The 22,441-nt window shown below is 48.9% G+C and overlaps 1 protein-coding gene across 3 annotated transcripts in view; it reads right to left on the bottom strand.

Moving 5' to 3' along the window:
- LOC132392920 (natural resistance-associated macrophage protein 2-like) overlaps positions 1-22,441 on the bottom strand; it is a 60,674-nt gene that overhangs the window by 24,318 nt on the left and 13,915 nt on the right. For all 3 annotated transcript variants that reach the window (XM_059967507.1, XM_059967508.1, XM_059967509.1), the window contains 6 exons: positions 20,311-20,433; positions 18,752-18,871; positions 13,891-13,997; positions 7,400-7,470; positions 2,916-2,983; positions 938-1,093 (listed from right to left, as the gene is read on the bottom strand). In XM_059967507.1, the coding sequence (XP_059823490.1) occupies positions 938-1,093; positions 2,916-2,983; positions 7,400-7,470; positions 13,891-13,997; positions 18,752-18,871; positions 20,311-20,433 (645 nt within the window). The remainder of the gene's footprint in view (positions 1-937; positions 1,094-2,915; positions 2,984-7,399; positions 7,471-13,890; positions 13,998-18,751; positions 18,872-20,310; positions 20,434-22,441) is intronic.

Raw genomic sequence — 22,441 nt, 5'->3', positions numbered from 1 at the left:
GGAAGGTGTTATTATAAGATGTCGGTCAGTAATATACTGTGGTCAGGCTGCAGTAAACAGCTGTCAGGGTTAGGAACACTGGTACATTAATAAATTGTTTTATTATAGTCACACATACCAAGGTACGGTGAAAAAATTTTGCAGCTGCACGACAGTGTAGTGGTTCGAGTAACACTATTACAGCACTGGTGATCTAGGTTCAATTCCCTCTGTAAGTTCTCCCCATGAATGCATGGGTTTCCAAGTGCTCCGGTTTCCTCCCATATCCCAAAACCGTACAGGTTAGTAGATGAATTAGTCGCATGGGATGGGAGTAATTGGGCAGCACAGGCTCATGGGCTGGAAGGGACTATTACCATACTCTAAGTATAAAAAATATAAATACAACTTGTGCATTCAGATTAATTAATTACAACAGCACACAATAAGCGGAAACAAGAACAGAGTGCAGGGTGTTACAGTTCCAGATAAAGTAACGAGCAGGCAGACACTAAGGTGCAAGATCATAGCAAGGCAGATTGTCAGGTCAGAAGTTCATTTTAATATACCGAGGAGCCATTTAATAGATATATAAGAATGGTGTAGAAGCTGTCCTTGAGTCTGGTGGCACATGCAATTGGGCTTTTGTACTTCTGCCTGATGGTAAGGAGAATGCCCCAAGGACCTGATGGTAGTGGGAAGAGGCTGCCATTTGGATTCGGCGTCGCGGTGTGGCTGTTCAGGCTCCTGACTCTCACGCCTGAAGGCAGAAATGCTCCGGTTTCCTTGCACATCCCAAAGGTGGCAAGCTAATTGCCTTCTGTAAACTCCTCAGAGTGGGTAGGCAGCTGAGCAGAAGAATCCGGAGGAAGTTGATGGGACTATGGGGAGCAGGATAAATCAGGATTAGTTTAAATATGCTGTTGGTTTTTCTTTCCTTTATAACACAGCTACTTACCTTGACCAATGCTGAGTGGAGGTAGATATTATGGGGCATTATAATTGCCCCAACAATGCCCACTGCCTGCAGTAGCTCATTATTGCCACACCCTGCGCAGTATGGGTAGAACAGTCCCTTCACCACTTTGCCCTGGTTTGGTTTCACCACCACGTACTGGAGAGAGAGAGATCAGAATCAGGTTTCATATCACCAGAATATGTCGTGAAATTTGTTGTTTTTATGGCAGCAGTACAATGCAATATATAATAATAAAGAAACTATAAATCACAAGAAGAAATCTATATTTTAAAATTAAATTAAGTAGTGCAAAAAGAGAGCAAAAAATATTGAGGTTGTGTACTCAAAGGTTCATTGTCCATTTGGAAATCTGACCAGAAGAAGGTGTTCTTTAATTGTTGAGAGTGTGTCTTCAGGCTCCTGTACCTCCTCCTTGATGATAGTAATGAGAAGAGGGCATGTCCTGGATAATGGAGGCTCTTAATGATGGATGCTGCCTTTTTGAGGCATCACCTTTTGAAGATACTGGGGAGGAGATGAAGAATTGGTGCTTTGTGCTGAGACCCTTCATCAGGACCTGATGGAGATGCTGCCTGACCTGCTGAGTTCCTCCAGCATTTTGTGGATGTTACTCTGGACTTACAGCACATGCAGAATCTCTTGTGTTTATAACATACACTACTGCATGGTGAGGGTAGTGTAAAAAGGAACGCAAAGGCAACAGTTATTACCTTACAGCCACAAGACTGACGAGAATTTCAAGAATTGTGTTCAGTTTTGGTCACCCTGGTATAGGAAAGGTATTATTAAACTGGGAAAGCTGGCAGAAAAGACTTACAAGAATGTTGCCAGGAATGTGTTTACAGGGAGAGGCTGGACAGACGAGGACTTTATTCCTTTGAGTGTAGGAGACAAAGAGGTCATCTTATAGAGATATATACAAGGGACATAGACAGGGTGAATGCACAGCCTTTTTCCTAGGGTTGGGGTATCAAGAACAAGATGGCACAGTGCTGAGGTGAGATGAATCTGAGGGTCAATATGCTTTACACAGAGGGTGGTATCTATGTGGTATCAAGTCCCAGAGGAAGTGGTTGAAGGCAGGTGCAACAATAGATATTAAAAGACAGTTGGACAGGTGGACAATGGAATTGAAGTGCTTAGATGGACTTGGGCCAAAAGCTGGCAAATGGAGTTAAGTTAGGTGGGACACCTGGTCAACTTGCTGTGTGATCCTGGTCTTGCAGCCGGCACTGTAAAGCATTGTGTTACCACGACACTGCCATTGGCCAAGGGAGCAGGACACAGGCTGTGAATCAGTGGTGTACCACATTGAGAGGGTGGGTACAACACCTGGGCTCAGAGTGGAAGACTCAGATGTAGGGAGACTGCCTCTGCTGGGGGGCAAGTGTTAGGCTCAGGATTAGGAGACCATACCCCTTGACCCCAGTCAAAGAGCTACCTGGAGCAGGTGGCATCCATCATTAAGGATCCGCACAATTCCAAAACATGTCCTCTTCTCCTTACTACTATCAGTGAAAAGGTACAGGAGCTCAGAGACCCACCATAAATGCTTTAGGTACAGCTTCTTCCCCTCTGCCATCAGGTTTCTGATTAGTCCTTGAACCCATGAGAACTACCTCATTATTGCCCCTCCCTGCTGAATCCCAGGGGCCAACTTCTCCAACCCTCACTGGATGGCAGTCCACCCTATCTCACCCCATTCTGACCAGACCCCAGTGTCCTCCAGCCCCCTCCATCCTACACCACCCCACACCACAGCACCCTGGAGCTAATATCCCTCTCGATCCGTGAGCATCCCCGATGTCGCTGAGAATGGGACAGTGGGAAGGTCTCGGACAGAGTTAGGTTTGTGGGTTGTTGGACTGCCGGTGAGCGATGAGATTCCCTGTGATGCTGATCTACATTTCTCTGATCTTAGTTTCTTCCTCCCACAACACAGTTCACAAATCAGTACCTCGTATCCGAAGGTGATGGCCATAATCCCAATCAGGATCACAAAAAATGCTTCCAGCTTCCTGAGACCTGTAATGAACGGAGAACATGAAACAGTACAGGCCCTTTGTCCCATGACGTTGTGCCAACATTTCAATGTAAGATCAATCTAACCTTTTCCTCCCACAGTCATCTATTTTCTATCACACATGTGCCTAACTGTTCCTACCATCACTCTGGCAGTGGGTTACACACACCCACCACTCTCTGATATCCCCCCTTTACTTCCCTCCAATCACCTTCAATTTATGCCCCCTTGTATCATTCCTTTCTCTGGCTACCCACTGGATCTTTGCCTCTTACCATCTATACACTTCTACCAAGTCACCTCTCACCCTCCTTCACTCCAAAGAGAAAAAAGCCCCAGCTCACTCAGTCAACCTATCCTCTTAAGACATGCTCTCTAATCCGGGCAGCAAATCTCCTCTGCGCCCTCTATAAAGCTTCCACAACCTTTCTATACTGAGGCAACCACAAACGGGCACAGTACTCCAAGAAGACGTCAGTTAAGGAAGTGTCAGTCCATTAATCTTCCTGTGGGAATAGCCCTCAGACACACACCAATTCTGGAATATCAGTCCTCCTCTCCCTCCCAAATTCCCTTCCACTTGAACCTCAATATTTCTAAAGATCGATTCTGGGCCCAACATATTGACGTAATCATGAAGAAGGCTTGCCAGCAGCTATACTTCATTCAGAGTTTGAGGAGCTAAGTTATGTCACTAAACACTCTAGCAAAATTTCAACAGATGAATCGTGGAGAGCATTCTGACTGGTTGCAACTTTGTCTGGTATGGAGGGGCCAATGGACAAGATCAGAAAAAAACTGGAAATAGTTGTAGACTTAGTCAGCTCAATCATGAGCACTAGCTTCCCCTCCATCGAGGGCATCTTCAAGAGGTGACGCCTTAAGAAGGCACATCCCTTATCAAGTACCCTCACCACCCAGGACTTGCTCTCATACCATCAGGGAGGAGGTACTGAAGTCTGAAGACACAATGCCACATCCACTGCCTTACCCTCATCTACCCTTTTGGTTAAATCCAAAGAACTCCAAGAGGTTTGTCAGGCACTACTTCCCATGCTGATTGTCCTTAATCAAACCCTGCATCTTCAAATGCTGGTAAATACTGTCCCTCAGAATCTCCTCCGTCAATTTACCTATCACCTAGGCCAGAGTTATCCACTTGGATTGTCTTTGCTACCCTTTTTAAACAATGGTACTGCATTAGCCACTCTTTAGACATCGGGAACTTCTGTGGTCAGAGGCGAAGCAAAAATCTCTGCAAGGGACCCTGCATTTTCCAAAAATTTCTCTAAACACAACTGCGGTCTGTTTATACCCCTCTAAAGATGCTGCCTGACCTGCTGGGTTCCTCCAGAATTTTAAGTGTGTGGTCCAATAATTTCCCTACTATTTTCTCGATCTTGGCTACATTGACCACAGCCACCTGAGGCAGAGAGTGCCACAGGTTCCTAAAGGAGTTTCAGTTTTCAGTCCTAATTGTCCAACCTGAATTCTTAAGACGTTCTCACCAGTTCCAGAGCCCAACCTGATGACATAGCCTGACAGAATATACGATAAGATAGATTCTTGGCCTCACAGCGTACCTTGTTATGATCTGGCACTACTCTCTTCCACTAGCTGTTACACTTTATTCTGCATTCTGTTATTGTTTTCCCTTGTTCTACCTCAATGCACTGTGTAATGATCTGATTTGTATGGATGGTATGCAAGGCAGGTTTGTCACTGTATCTCAGTACATGTGACAATAATAAACCAATAACAATCTATAACCATATAACTATCACAGCACGGAAACAGGCTATCTCGGCCCTCCTAGTCCGTGCCGAACTCTTAATCCCACCTAGTCCCACCTACCCGCACTCAGCCCATAACCCTCCACTCCTTTCCTGTCCATATACCTATCCAATTTTACCTTAAATGACACAACTGAACTGGCCTCTACTACTTCTACAGGAAGCTCATTCCACACAGCTATCACTCTCTGAGTAAAGAGTTTCCCTTAAACTTCTGCCCCCTAACTCTCAAATCATGTCCTCTCGTTTGAATCTCCCCTACTCTCAATGGAAACAGCCTATTCACGTCAACTCTATCTATCCCTCTCAAAGTTTTAAATACCTCGACCAAATCCCCCCTCAACCTTCTATGCTCCAATGAATAGAGACCTAACTTGTTCAACCTTTCTCTGTAACTTAAGTGCTGAAACCCAGGTAACATCCTAGTAAATTGTCTCTGCACTCTCTCTAATTTATTGATATCTTTCCTATAATTTGGTGACCAAAACTGTACACAATATTCCAAATTTGGCCTTACCAATGCCTTGTACAATTTTAACATTACATCCCAACTTCTGTACTCAATGCTTTGATTTATAAAGGCCAGCGTTCCAAAAGCCTTCTTCACCACCCTATCTACATGAGACTCCACCTTCAGGGAACTATGCACTGTTATTCCTAGATCTCTCTGTTCCTCTGCATTCCTCAATGCCCTACCATTTACCTTGTAAGTTCTATTTGGATTATTCCTGCCAAAATGTAGAACCTCACACTTCTCAGCATTAAACTCCATCTGCCAAAGTTCAGCCCATTCTTTTAACCGGCATAAATCTCCCTGCAAGCTTTGAAAACCCACCTCATTATCCACAACCTTAGTATACCTAGTACCTTAGTATCATCGGCATACTTACTAATCCAATTTACCACCCCATCATCCAGATCATTTATGTATATTACAAACAACATTGGGCCCAAAACAGATCCCTGAGGCACCCTGCTAGTCACTGGCCTCCATCCCGATAAACAATTATCCACCACTACTTTCTGGCATCTCCCATCTAGCCACTGTTGAATCCATTTTATTACTCCAGCATTAATACCTAACGACTGAACCTTCTTAACTAACCTTCCATGTGGAACTTTGTCAAAGGCTTTGCTGAAGTCCATATAGACTACATCCACTGCCTTACCCTCGTCAACATTCCTCGTAACTTCTTCAAAAAATTCAATAAGGTTTGTCAAACATGACCTTCCACGCTCAATTCCATGCTGGCTACTCCTAATCTGATCCTGTCTATCCAGATAATTATTACTACTATCTCTAAGAATACTTTCCATTAATTTACCCACCACTGATGTCAAACTGACAGGTCTATAATTGCTAGGCTTACTTCTAGAACCCTTTTTAAACAATGGAACCACATGAGCAATACGCCAATCCTCTGGCATAATCCCCGTTTCTAATGACATCTGAAATATCTCTGTCAGAGCTCCTGTTATTTCTACACAGACTTCCCTCAAGGTCCTGGGGAATATCCTGTCAGGACTCAGAGATTTATCCACTTTTAAATTTCTTAAAAGCGCCAGTACTTCCACCTCTTTAATTGTCATAGGTTCCATAACTTCCTTACTTGTTTCCCACACCTTACACAATTTAATATCCTTCTCCTTAGTGAATACCGAAGAGAAGAAATCATTCAAAATCTCTCCCATCTCCCTCAGCTCCACACTTAGTTGACCAGTCTGATTCTCTAAGGGGCCAATTTTATCCCTCACTATCCTCTTGCTTTTAATATAACTGTAGAAACCTTTCGGATTTACATTCACCATATTTGCCAAACCAACCTCATATCTTCTTTTAGCTTTTCTAATCTCTTTCTTAAGATTCCTTTTACATTCTTCATATTTTCATCGAGCAATTCCTTTACTCCATGCTGCCTATATCTATTGTAGACATCCCTCCGAACCAAATTTCTAATATCCCTTGAAAACCATGGTGCTTTCAAACCTTTAACCTTTCCTTTCAACCTAACAGGAACATAAAGATTCTGTACCCTCATAATTTCACCCTTAAATGACCTCCATTTCTCTATTACATCCTTCCCATAAAACAACTTGACCCAATCCACTCTCTCTAAATCCCTTCGCATCCCCTCAAAGTTAGCCTTTCTCCAATCAAAAATCTCAACTCTAGGTCCAGTCCTGTCCTTCTCCATAATTATATTGAAGCTAATGCTATTGTGATCACTGGACCCGAAGTGCTCCCCAACACATACATCTGTCAGCTGACCTATCGCATTCCCTAACAGGAGATCCAACACTGCCCCATCTCTAGTCGGTACTTCTATGTATTGTTGCAAAAAACTATCCTGCACACATTTCAAAAATCTAGTGAACTATTTTACAGCACCTTTGTGGCAAATATTTCTTCCTAAAAGAACACAGCCTATTGATAGGCAGGTTTTCGGCTGACATCGGATATTCAGCCTATTGAGATTGCTCTGTCATACACTGGGATCCCGGCTGGTCACAAGACCTCTCACCTTCCCTTCACATTCTCGACCACGGTGAGTGAAATGGTAGTTGTCAAGGAGACTCGTTGTGGAAATATTGGAGAGGGCTCCTTCAGAGTGACCCAACACCTACCATATTTATCAAGGAACAAGAAGAAGAAGGTGTCCACAATGGTAATGAGCACTCCTCCCCAAATCGGAATCCTATAGGAGTGAAAGATTTATGTCAGATTCAGAGGCAAATTTATCTGTCTAGCACATGTACATTGAAACATGCTGTACAGCGAAATGTATTATTTGCGCTAACTGCCGATATAGTGCTGGGGCAGCTCGTAAGTGTCACTACACATTCCATGAGAACAGAGCATGCCCACCACGTTCAGCAGACCAACACCAGCAGCAACAATAACAGCACAATAACAACAACAAAACAAAAAAAAACAACAGCTAAACAACTCCCTTTCCTTCCTCCCACTCACCCACTGACAGGCCACACCCAGAGTTCTTGGCCCTGGACTTGCAGACTTGCAGATATTGGGCCTCCGACTTCCAGGCGTGCTGAGCCAGGAGCTCAGACTCTGAGCTCACAGTCTTTGGTTTTCAATCTTTGGGCTTCCATCTCCAGTATCAACACCAAGACTCGTCCATAAGGGGAGGTAAAACTTCAAACCTCACATATCCAGGTCATGCTCTCTTCTTGCTGTTGCCATCAGGAAAGAGATACAGGACCATCAGGACCTGCACCACCAGGTTCAGGAACAGCTATTACCTCTCAATCATTAGGCCCTTGAACCAGAAGGGTCAACTTCAACTTTACTCAACTTGGCTCACCCTAACTGTTCCCACTACCCATGGACTCACGCATGGGCTACCCATGGACTCACTCATGGGCTACCCATGGATTCACTCATGGGCTACCCATGGACACTCATGGATTACCCATGGACTACCCATGGACTCACTCATGGGCTACCCATGGACACTCATGGACTACCCATGGACTCACTCATGGACTACCCATGGACTCACTTGTGGGCTACCCATGGACTCACTCATGGACTACCCATGGACTCACTCATGGGCTACCCATGGACTCACTCATGGACTACCCATGGACTCACTCATGGGCTACCCATGGACTCACTTGTGGGCTACCCATGGACTCACTCATGGACTACCCATGGACTCACTCATGGGCTACCCATGGACTCACTCATGGGCTACCCATGGACTCACTCATGGACTACCCATGGACTCACTCATGGGCTACCCATGGACTCACTCATGGACTACCCATGGACTCACTCATGGGCTACCCATGGATTCACTCATGGACTACCCATGGACTCACTCATGGGCTACCCATGGACTCACTCATGGACTACACATGGACACTCATGGATTACCCATGGACTCACTCATGGGCTACCCATGGACTCACTCATGGGCTACCCATGGACTCACTCATGGGCTACCCATGGACTCACTCATGGACACTCATGGACTAACCATGGACACTCATGGACTACCCATGGACACTCATGGACGACCCATGGACTCAGTCATGGAGTACCCATGGACTCACTCATGGGCTACCCATGGACTCACTCATGGACTACCCATGGACTCACTCATGGACTACCCATGGACACTCATGGACTACCCATGGACACTCATGGACTACCCATGGACTTACTCATGGACTACCCATGGACTCACTCGTGGGCTACCCATGGACTCACTCATGGACTACCCATGGACTCACTCATGGACTCACTCATGGGCTACCCATGGACTCACTCATGGACTACCCATGGACTCACTCATGGGCTACCCATGGACTCACTCATGGGCTGCCCATGGACTCACTCATGGGCTGCCCATGGACTCACTCATGGGCTGCCCATGGACTCACTCATGGGCTACCCATGGACTCACTCATGGACTACCCATGGACTCACTCATGGTCTACCCATGGACTCACTCATGGACTACACATGGACTCACTCATGGACTACCCATTGACTCACTCATGGGCTACCCATGGACTCACTCATGGACTACCCATGGACTCACTCATGGGATACCCATGGACTCACTCATGGACTCACACATGGGCTGCCCATGGACTCACTCATGGGCTACCCATGGACACTCATGGACTACCCATGGACTCACTCATGGACTACCCATGGACTCACTTGTGGGCTACCCATGGACTCACTCATGGACTACCCATGGACTCACTCATGGGCTACCCATGGACTCACTCATGGACTACCCATGGACTCACTCATGGGCTACCCATGGACTCACTTGTGGGCTACCCATGGACTCACTCATGGACTACCCATGGACTCACTCATGGGCTACCCATGGACTCACTCATGGGCTACCCATGGACTCACTCATGGACTACCCATGGACTCACTCATGGGCTACCCATGGACTCACTCATGGACTACCCATGGACTCACTCATGGGCTACCCATGGATTCACTCATGGACTACCCATGGACTCACTCATGGGCTACCCATGGACTCACTCATGGACTACCCATGGACACTCATGGACTACCCATGGACTCACTCATGGACTACCCATGGACTCACTTGTGGGCTACCCATGGACTCACTCATGGACTACCCATGGACTCACTCATGGGCTACCCATGGACTCACTCATGGACTACCCATGGACTCACTCATGGGCTACCCATGGACTCACTTGTGGGCTACCCATGGACTCACTCATGGACTACCCATGGACTCACTCATGGACTACCCATGGACTCACTCATGGGCTACCCATGGACTCACTCATGGACTACCCATGGACTCACTCATGGACTACCCATGGACTCACTCATGGGCTACCCATGGATTCACTCATGGACTACCCATGGACTCACTCATGGGCTACCCATGGACTCACTCATGGACTACACATGGACACTCATGGATTACCCATGGACTCACTCATGGGCTACCCATGGACTCACTCATGGGCTACCCATGGACTCACTCATGGGCTACCCATGGACTCACTCATGGACACTCATGGACTAACCATGGACACTCATGGGCTACCCATGGACTCACTCATGGACTACACATGGACACTCATGGATTACCCATGGACTCACACATGGGCTACCCATGGACTCACTCATGGGCTACCCATGGACTCACTCATGGACACTCATGGACTAACCATGGACACTCATGGACGACCCATGGACTCAGTCATGGAGTACCCATGGACTCACTCATGGGCTACCCATGGACTCACTCATGGACTACCCATGGACTCACTCATGGACTACCCATGGACACTCATGGACTACCCATGGACTTACTCATGGACTACCCATGGACTCACTCGTGGGCTACCCATGGACTCACTCATGGACTACCCATGGACTCACTCATGGACTACCCATGGACTCACTCATGGGCTACCCATGGACTCACTCATGGGCTGCCCATGGACTCACTCATGGGCTGCCCATGGACTCACTCATGGGCTGCCCATGGACTCACTCAGGGGCTACCCATGGACTCACTCATGGACTACCCATGGACTCACTCATGGTCTACCCATGGACTCACTCATGGACTACACATGGACTCACTCATGGACTACCCATTGACTCACTCATGGGCTACCCATGGACTCACTCATGGACTACCCATGGACTCACTCATGGGATACCCATGGACTCACTCATGGACTCACTCATGGGCTGCCCATGGACTCACTCATGGGCTACCCATGGACTCACTCATGGACTACCCATGGACTCACTCATGGTCTACCCATGGACTCACTCATGGGCTACCCATGGACTCACTCATGGACTACCCATGGACTCACTCATGGGCTACCCATGGACTCACTCATGGACTCACTCATGGGCTACCCATGGACTTACTAATGGACTACCCATAGACTCACTCATGGACTCACTCATGGGCTGCCCATGGACTCACTCATGGGCTACCCATGGACTCACTCATGGGCTCCCCATGGACACTCATGGACTACCCATGGACTCACTCATGGACTACCCATGGACTCACTCATGGAATCACTCATGGGCTACCCATGGACTCACTCATGGACTACCCATGGACTCACTCATGGGCTACCCATGGACTCACTCATGGACTACCCATGGACTCACTCATGGGCTACCCATGGATTCACTCATGGACTACCCATGGACTCACTCATGGGCTACCCATGGACTCACTCATGGACTACACATGGACACTCATGGATTACCCATGGACTCACTCATGGGCTACCCATGGACTCACTCATGGGCTACCCATGGACTCACTCATGGGCTACCCATGGACTCACTCATGGACACTCATGGACTAACCATGGACACTCATGGGCTACCCATGGACTCACTCATGGACTACACATGGACACTCATGGATTACCCATGGACTCACTCATGGGCTACCCATGGACTCACTCATGGGCTACCCATGGACTCACTCATGGACACTCATGGACTAACCATGGACACTCATGGACGACCCATGGACTCAGTCATGGAGTACCCATGGACTCACTCATGGGCTACCCATGGACTCACTCATGGACTACCCATGGACTCACTCATGGACTACCCATGGACACTCATGGACTACCCATGGACTTACTCATGGACTACCCATGGACTCACTCGTGGGCTACCCATGGACTCACTCATGGACTACCCATGGACTCACTCATGGGCTACCCATGGACTCACTCATGGGCTGCCCATGGACTCACTCATGGGCTGCCCATGGACTCACTCATGGGCTGCCCATGGACTCACTCAGGGGCTACCCATGGACTCACTCATGGACTACCCATGGACTCACTCATGGACTACACATGGACTCACTCATGGACTACCCATTGACTCACTCATGGGCTACCCATGGACTCACTCATGGACTACCCATGGACTCACTCATGGGATACCCATGGACTCACTCATGGACTCACTCATGGGCTGCCCATGGACTCACTCATGGGCTACCCATGGACTCACTCATGGACTACCCATGGACTCACTCATGGTCTACCCATGGACTCACTCATGGGCTACCCATGGACTCACTCATGGACTACCCATGGACTCACTCATGGGCTACCCATGGACTCACTCATGGACTCACTCATGGGCTACCCATGGACTTACTAATGGACTACCCATAGACTCACTCATGGACTCACTCATGGGCTGCCCATGGACTCACTCATGGGCTACCCATGGACTCACTCATGGGCTCCCCATGGACACTCATGGACTACCCATGGACTCACTCATGGACTACCCATGGACTCACTCATGGAATCACTCATGGGCTACCCATGGACTCACTCATGGACTACCCATGGACTCACTCATGGGCTACCGATGGACTCACTCATGGTCTACCCATGGACTCACTCATGGACTACACATGGACTCACTCATGGGCTACCCATGGACTCACTCATGGACTACCCATGGACTCACTCATGGGCTACACATGGACTACCCATGGACTCACTTGTGGGCTACCCATGGACTCACTCATGGGCTACCCATGGACTCATTCATGGACTACCCATGCACTCACTCATGGGCTACCCATGGACTCACTCATGGACTACCCATGGACTCACTCATGGACTACCCATGGACTCACTCATGGGCTACCCATGGACTCACTCATGGGATACCCATGGACTCACTCATGGACTACCCATGGACTCACTCATGGGTTACCCATGGACTCGCTCATGGGTTACCCATGGACTCACTCATGGACTACCCATGGACTCACTCATGGACTCACTCATGGGCTACCCATGGACTCACTCATGGGCTACCCATGGACTCACTCATGGGATACCCATGGACTCACTCATGGGCTACCCATGGACTCACTCATGGACTCACTCATGGGCTACCCATGGACTCACTCATGGGCTCCCCATGGACACTCATGGACTACCCATGGACTCACTCATGGGCTCCCCATGGACACTCATGGACTACCCATGGACTCACTCATGGACTACCCATGGACTCACTCATGGAATCACTCATGGGCTACCCATGGACTCACTCATGGGCTACCCATGGACTCACTCATGGACTACCCATGGACTCACTCATGGGCTACCCATGGACTCACTCATGGACTACCCATGGACTCACTCATGGACTCACTCATGGACTACCCATGGACTCACTCATGGGCTACCCATGGACTCACTATTGCCTCCTAGTATCAAGGACGTCTTCAAAAACGATGCCTCAAAGAGGCAGCATCTGTCATTAAGGACCCCATCGCCCAGAACACGCCCTCTTATCATTGTTACCAATAAGGAAGAGGTACATGAGCCGGTTTCAGCACGGCTTCTTCTCAACACCATCAGAATTCTGAATGGACAATGAATCCACACTACCTCACTAATCTTTTATTTTTAGTTTACTTTTCGCGTTACTTAGTTAATTTACGTATGTCTATAAAACTCCTGAGGCTGAGGTCAGGGGTCAGGGTGTATATGTACATGATTCTGATTCTGGTGCTGAACTGGTGCTGCCCCCAGGCTGTCCTCACCTCTGACTGGATAGTAAATTGATGGCAATGGCTGTGCCGATCACCTCTTGCATGTCGGAGCCGATGATGGCGAGCTCGATGGTCAGCCAGAGCAAGATTCGGGGGCGCTGAAACACACAACGGTGAGGACTCGTACATCACTGGCAAACGGGTACTCTCCCCCACATTTACACACCCCCAGATCCAGATAGCTTCAGCCCTGACCTCGGACAGCGGGGGTAACACCTGGGACAGCTGGACTGGTCAGTCTGGGGTGTTATCTGTCCATACTGGGCTCAGGGGTCAAGGGGATATCTGCCCAGAATGGGGTCAGGGATCTTGTGATATCTGTCCATACTAGGGTCAGTTGTCAGGGAGATAGCTGCCCAGTGGGGCACCAGGGGTTAGGATGATAGCTCCCAAGACTGGAGTCTGGGTGATAGACTGAGGTCAAGGGTCAGATCTGGGTCAGAAGTCAGGGTGATATTTCCCAAGACTGAAATCTGGGGTCAGGATGATGTCACCCCAGACTGCGGATAGGGGTCGATCTGAATGCCACATGGCCTGGTGTGACAATTGCTCTCCCCAATAGCATAATAAGCTACAGAACTGTGTCTGCAGTGGAGTCCAATGCATCACAGAAACCAGCCTCTCCGCCATCAACTCCCCCACACCTCCCATTGCCTCAGGACACAGCCAACATCATCAACGACCCCCTCCCACGAGGCAGAATATACAAAAGCTCGAGAACACATCAAGGATGGTTTTCACCCACTGTTGGCAGGGTCTTGAATGGGCCTGATATCTGGGAAAGATGAACTCTGGGTCTCTCAGCCGACCCCAGCCCCGCACCATGTTTGGCTGCCTGCACTGCACACTCTCTGCAGCTGCAACGTGAGATCGTACATTGTATTTATTTCCTCATATAGGGAATGATCTGTCTCGATGGCACAGAAATGAAATCTCATCGCCGTCTCTTGGTGCATGTGACAACAAAAAGCCAATAAAAGGGGTCAGGGTGGTAAATTATCAGACTGGGGTCAGGGGTCAGGGTGGTATAGTCCCAGACTGGGGTCAGGGGTCATGGTGGTAAATTACCAGACTGGAGTCAGGGGTCAGGGTGGTAAATTACCAGACTGGGGTCAGGGGTCAGGGTGGTACATATTAGTCTGTGCAAAGGGAAGCGGCCACCAGTCCAGAATCACTAACAGCCCCCTTGGGTATGAAGGAAGCAGACTGGAAAGGGTGACAGAGACAGGAAAGGGATGGAAGGATTGGGAAAGGGTGAATGGGAGGAAGGGGATGGAGGGATTGGGAAAGGGTGACAGAGGGAAGGAAGGGGATGGAGGGATTGGGAAAGGGTGAATGGGAGGAAGGGGATGGAGGGATTGGGAAAGGGTGACAGAGGGAAGGAAGGGGATGGAGGGATTGGGAAAGAGTGACAGAGGGAGGAAGGGGATGGAGGGATTGGGAAAGGGTGAATGGGAGGAAGGGGATGGAGGGATTGGGAAAGGGTGACAGAGGGAAGGAAGGGGATGGAGGGATTGGGAAAGGGTGAATGGGAGGAAGGGGATGGAGGGATTGGGAAAGGGTGACAGAGGGAAGGAAGGGGATGGAGGGATTGGGAAAGGGTGACAGAGGGAGGAAGGGGATGGAGGGATTGGGAAAGGATGAATGGGAGGAAGGGAATGGAGGGATTGGGAAAGGGTGACAGAGGGAAGGAAGGGGATGGAGGGATTGGGAAAGGGTGACAGAGGGAGGAAGGGGATGGAGGGATTTGGAAAGGGTAACAGAGGGAGGTAGGGGATGGAGGGATTGGGAAAGGGTGACAGGGAGGAAGGGGATGGAGGGATTGGGAAAGGGCGACAAAGCGAGGAAGGGGATGGAGGGATTGGGAAAGGGCGACAGAGGGAGGAAGGGGATAGAGGGATTGGGAAAGGGCGACAGAGGGAGGAAGGGGATGGAGGGATTGGGAAAGGGTAACAGAGGGAGGAAGGGGATGGAGGGACTGGGAAAGGTGACAGGGAGGAAGGGGATGGAGGGATTGGGAAAGGGTGAATGGGAGGAAGGGGATGGAGGGATTGGAAAAGGGTGACAGAGGGAGGAAGGGGATAGAGGGATTGGGAAAGGGTGAATGGGAGGAAGGGGATGGAGGGATTGGAAAAGGGTGACAGAGGGAGGACGGGATGGAGGGATTGGGAAAGGGTGACAAAGGGAAGGAAGGGGATGGAGGGATTGGGAAAGGGTGACAGAGGGAGGAAGGGGATGGAGGGATTGGGAAAGGGTGACAGAGGGAGGAAGGGGATGGAGGGATTGGGAAAGGGTGACAGAGGGAGGTAGGGGATGGAGGGATTGGGAAAGGGTGACAGGGAGGAAGGGGATGGAGGGATTGGGAAAGGGTGACAGGGAGGAAAGGGATGGAGGGATTGGGAAAGGGTGACAGAGGGAGGGATGGAGGGATTGGGAAAGGATGACAGAGGGAGGAAGGGGATGGAGGGATTGGGAAAGGGTGACAGGGAGGAAAGGGATGGAGGGATTGGGAAAGGGTGACAGAGGGAGGAAGGGGATGGAGGGATTGGGAAAGGGTGATGGAGGGAAGGAAGGGGATGGAGGGATTGGGAAAGGGTGACGGGGAGGAAGGGGATGGAGGGATTGGGAAAGGGTGACAGGGAGGAAAGGGATGGATGGATTGGGAAAGGGTGACAGAGGGAGGAAGGGGATGGAGGGACTGGGAAAGGGTGACAGAGGGAGGAAGGGGATGGAGGGATTGGGAAAGGGTGACAGAGGGAGGGGATGGAGGGACTGGGAAAGGATGACAGAGGGAGGAAGGGGATGGAGGGACTGGGAAAGGGCGACAGAGGGAGGAAGGGGATGGAGGGATTGGGAAAGGGTGACAGAGGGAGGAAGGGGATGGAGGGATTGGGAAAGGGTGACAGAGGGAGGAAGGGGATGGAGGGATTGGGAAAGGGTGACAGAGGGAGGTAGGGGATGGAGGGATTGGGAAAGGGTGACAGGGAGGAAGGGGATGGAGGGATTGGGAAAGGGTGACAGGGAGGAAAGGGATGGAGGGATTGGGAAAGGGTGACAGAGGGAGGAAGGGGATGGAGGGATTGGGAAAGGGTGATGGAGGGAAGGAAGGGGATGGAGGGATTGGGAAAGGGTGACAGGGAGGAAGGGGATGGAGGGATTGGGAAAGGGTGACAGAAGGGGATGGAGGGATTGGGAAAGGGTGACAGAGGGAGGGGATGGAGGGACTGGGAAAGGATGACAGAGGGAGGAAGGGGATGGAGGGACTGGGAAAGGGCGACAGAGGGAGGAAGGGGATGGAGGGATTGGGAAAGGGTGATGGAGGGAAGGAAGGGGATGGAGGGATTGGGAAAGGGTGACGGGGAGGAAGGGGATGGAGGGATTGGGAAAGGGTGACAGGGAGGAAAGGGATGGATGGATTGGGAAAGGGTGACGGGGAGGAAGGGGATGGAGGGATTGGGAAAGGGTGACAGAGGGAGGAAGGGGATGGAGGGATTGGGAAAGGGTGACAGAGGGAGGGGATGGAGGGACTGGGAAAGGGTGACAGAGGGAGGAAGGGGATGGAGGGACTGGGAAAGGGCGACAGAGGGAGGAAGGGGATGGAGGGATTGGGAAAGGGTGACAGAGGGAGGAAGGGGATGGAGGGATTGGGAAAGGATGATGGAGGTAGGGTGGGATGGAGGGATTGGGAAAGGATGATGGAGGTAGGGAGGGATGGAGGGATTGGGAAAGGATGATGGAGGTAGGGAGGGATGGAGGGATTGGGAATGGGTGACAGGGAGAAAGGGAGGGAGAGAGGGATTAGGAAAGGTGACAGGGAGGAAGGGAGGGATGGAGGGATTGGGAAAGAATGATGGAGGAAGGGTGGGATGGAGGGATTGGGAAAGGATGGTGGAGGAAGGGAGGGATTGAAGGATTGGGAAAGGGTGATGGAGGAAGAGAGGGATGGAGAGATTGGGAAAGGGTGATGGAGGAAGGGAGGGATGGAGGGATTGGGAAAGGGTGATGGAGGGATGGAGGGATTGGGAAAGGGTGATGGAGGAAGGGAGGGGAATGGACTGGATGAGTAAAAGGAGATTGGAGAGAGGCGATTGGAGCTGAAACAAGGAAGTGATTTGCATATCCCAAGCACTTCTGTTGCTTTTGTAACACAGGGCATGGAGCAGGAATTTCTGGGACACAGATCAATAGAGCACAGAAAAAGACCCTTCAACCCACATTCTGCACCAACCATGATACCAAATCAACTAAATCCCTGCTGCCTGCACATGGAATTATGGAGCATTACAGTGGAGAAGCTGGCTCTTCCGCTGTGCTGACCTGATCTTGTGTACAGCCCCATCCGCAAGCACCCGGACCATAGCCCTCCGAGCAAGTGAGTGTGGGATGAGCTGCCAGCAGAAGAGGTGGATATTGGTTTGATTGCAACATTTAAGAGAAATTTAGATTAATACATCTATAGGAATGGTATAGAGGGCTATGATCCAGGTGTGAGTTGATGGGTCATGGTAGATAAACAGCTTGGCATGGACTGGATGGGCTGAAAGGCCTGTTTCTGTGCGGTAGTGCTCCATGACTCTATCACTCCATTCCCGACATTGTGTCCCTGTCTAAAGGCCCCTTGAACACCATATTATATCTGCTTTTATCACCAGCCCGGTATCCACTATCTCTGTGTAAACATGTCTCCTTTGCAGTTTCCCCCTCTCACATTTGACCTCTCTACGCTGGGGAACAGATTATGGCTGTCTACTCTATCTGTGCCCCTCATAATTTTATAAGCTTCTCTCAGGTTTCCGCTCAGCCTCCAAAAAGCGCCTGAGCAGTGTGATGCCACCCGTCCCCTCTGCCTTACCTTGGGGTAGTAGAGGCGGCAGACCTCAGCCAGGTGCATCCCAGTCACCACACCCAGGCGGGCCGCCAGCCTCTGGAGCAGCAAACCCAGCACCGTTGCAGAAAGGAGCACCCAGAGGAGCTGTGGGAGAGGCACGGAGACTGGTGGTTAGTGCTGCGTCAGTCAACACCACAGTTAGGGCATGGAGTGCGGGGATTAAAGGGTCGGGGGTGGTACGTTCTTAGGAGTTAGTGTACGTTTGCCATGTCAGCTAAAAGTTTAATGAACTTCTATAGATGTACAGTGGAGAGTATTGTAAATGGCTATATCACAGCCTGGTATAGAAACACCAGTGCCCAGAAACAGAAAAGACCGCAGACGTTGGTGGGCACAGCTCAGTCCATCACAGGAAAAGTCCCCCTAAGAAAGAGTGGATGTGGAGAGAATGTTTCCTATAGCGAGGAAGACTAAGAACAGAGGGCACAGCCTCAAAATAGAAGGATATGTACTTAGAAACAGAGATGAGGAGAAATTTCTTGAGCCAGACGATGGTGAATCTGTGGAATTCATTGCCATGGATGGCTGTGGAGACCAAGTCAATTGGTATATTTAAACTGGAGGTTGATAGATTCTTACCATTGCAATGGAGGTACAGGGGCCTTAGGACCCACACCACCAGGTTCAGGGACAGTTATTACCCTACAACCCTCAGGCTCCTGAACCAGTGTGGATAACTTCACTCACCTCAATGAGCATTGGGTCCCACACCACCAGGTTCAGGGACAGTTATTACCCTACAACCCTCAGGCTCCTGAACCAGTGTGGATAACCTCACTCACCTCAATGAGCATTGGGTCCCACACCACCAGGTTCAGGGACAGTTATTACCCTACAACCCTCAGGCTCCTGAACCAGTGTGGATAACCTCACTCACCTCAATGAGCATTGGGTCCCACACCACCAGGTTCAGGGACAGTTATTACCCTACAACCCTCAGGCTCCTGAACCAGTGTGGATAACCTCACTCACCTCAATGAGCATTGGGTCCCACACCACCAGGTTCAGGGACAATTATTACCCTACAACCCTCAGGCTCCTGAACCAGTGTGGATAACCTCACTCACCTCAATGAGCATTGGGTCCCACACCACCAGGTTCAGGGACAATTATTACCCTACAACCCTCAGGCTCCTGAACCAGTGTGGATAACCTCACTCACCACAACTCTGAGCGTCTCTGGCCCACAGACTCACTTCAATGGAATCCACGACTCATGTTCTCAGTATTATTTTTTATATATTTGTATAATTTTTCTTCTTTTGCACATTGGTTGCTTTTCAGTCTTTGCTTATACATAGTTTTACATAAATCTTATTGTATTTTTTATGTTCCTGCAAAAGCCTGCAAGAAAATAATTCTGAGGTAGGATACGGTGATATATACGTACTTAGACAATAAATGTGCTTAGACCTTGACTTTGATTAAAAGCACGGAAAGAGGAGATTTAAAGCATGGAGGGTGGTGATGGGTGCAATCGGTCAACATGGTGGATTAGGACCACACACTGTTCTTGGACTGACCTTGTAGCCCGCTGCTGCCCCAGATTGCAGGTCTGACTCGATGTTTCCTGGGTCCAGATACGCGATGCTCATCAGGTATCCTGGTCCTGTAAATGCCCATAGCTTCCTGAAGCTAAATCCAGGCTGGACATAGACGAAGATAAACATCAAGAGTGATCTCCTTTATCAAGAAAGACATTATCCCACAAGAGTAAGGAACTCCTTACAGTTAGTGGTGGGAATTGAACCTAGTTTGCCTGTACTGTAAAGCATTGTGTTAATCAGTATTCTACTGTGCCACCCATGTTCCCTCTACAGATCTAAAGCATGTTCTCTCTGTCGATCTGAGCGATGTCATCACTACAGATCCAGACCATGCCCCCCGTCAATCTGTCAACATAAAGCACCATTTTCTCTGTTGTTCTAGCCATGCCTTGTCAATCTAAAGAATTACCTGCCTGTCGATGATTTAGATCGACAAGGTATTGATAGATCTATACCATCTCTGTTGATCTAATCTATGCCATGTCTCTGTAAATATAAACCAAGCCTTCTAAATCATGTCCTCTCTGTTGCTCTAAACATTATTGTCTGTGTGTATCTCAATCTTCACTTTGTAGCTATTCTGTAGGAAAATCGTACGTAATTGTTTTATTTCCTCATTGAGACTCCCCAAAATAGGTTTCACACAGTTAATCAAAGTAGAAAGAATTGCTCTACATTAGGTGGCATGATAGTGGCTGTTATCGCTAAGGTATAAGTCTGGGTGAGTGGGTTTCTTATAGATGCCATGTCCGAGGCTACTGTCCAGTTTCCATCAGATTAATGCCATCCACAAACTCGTAAGAAAGTTCAAACCACAGTTTACGCGGGCCAAGGGTGACTTGGGACTTACAGCTGCTGTTGCAGGATTCCATGTGAATATGGAGCAGTGTATATCGGTCAGATGGGAATGCGCATCAAGGAGCATGGGGGTGGGTTACCTGGAGAAACCGGCAGTAGCAAAATATTGCCTACGCAATGGCCGTAGGATTGACTTTGATAACACAAAACCATTGTGCCATACAATGGCTTTTGGGTCTGCCTGGTGAAGGAAGCCATTGAAATAAAACTAGAGGAGAAGAATTTTAACAAAGACAAAAAGTGGGAATTACATTGTAAACAAGGTGGAACAGCGGAAACTTGATTGGATGAGAAGTAACCAATCCGGGGGGGGGGGATGGATGACGGGGGGTGTGGTATAAATAGTATCTGGTATGTAATGGTATCAGATATAGCATTGGACTTGACATACTCAGGCATCATCCCTGATGAAGATGGCAGAGTTGTCATCAAAATATCAGTTAAAATCAATAGCTGTACCTGGTGGGAAGTCTGAGAAGAGTATATTCGTCATGTCACTCTAAAGCATATCCCCTCTGTCGATCTAAACCATGCCCTCTCTGTTGATCTCAGTGATGTTGTCTCTGTAAGTCTAACCCATGTGCTGTCAATCTAAACAATATTCCCTCTGTCGATCTAAACCATGCCCTCTCTATAGATCTAAACCATCATCCCTGTTAATCTAAACCATGTCCTTTTTGTGGCTCTAAACTATGTTCTCACTGTTGGTCTAAGCTGTGTCTTCTCTGTCAATCGAAACCATGTCTAATCTGCCAATCTAAATCGTGCCCTCACTGTTTGATCTAAATCATGTCTTCTCCGTCCATCTGTACAATATCCTCTCTGTTGATCCAAAATGTGTTGTCTCTGTAGATGTAAACAATGTTGTTTACATGTTGTTCTATCAATGCCCCTTCTCTATCCATCTAAACCATGTCCTCTCTGCTGATCTTAACCATGCCCCTTCGGTCCATCTATCAATGCCCTCTCTGTTCATCTAAACCGTGTCGCCTTTGTCAATCTAAACCATGGCCTCTCTGTCGATCTAAACCACACTCTCCCCATACATCCAAATCACACCATCCCTGTTGATATAAATCATGTCCTCACCATCAATCTAAACTACATCCTTTCTGTCATTCAATCCATGCCCTGCCTACACATCTAAACTATATTGTGTCTGTTGATCTAAATCATGTCCCCTCTGTTGATCTGTACGATGTCCTCTCTGTAGATTAAACAAATGTTGTCTCTGTCAATCTAAACCACG

Source organism: Hypanus sabinus, chromosome 4 (assembly GCF_030144855.1).
Source record: "Hypanus sabinus isolate sHypSab1 chromosome 4, sHypSab1.hap1, whole genome shotgun sequence".
NCBI classification, from domain to species: Eukaryota; Metazoa; Chordata; class Chondrichthyes; order Myliobatiformes; family Dasyatidae; genus Hypanus; species Hypanus sabinus.
The sequence above is the reverse complement of the archived record's forward strand: the minus strand, read 5'-3'. Positions and strand labels throughout refer to the sequence as shown.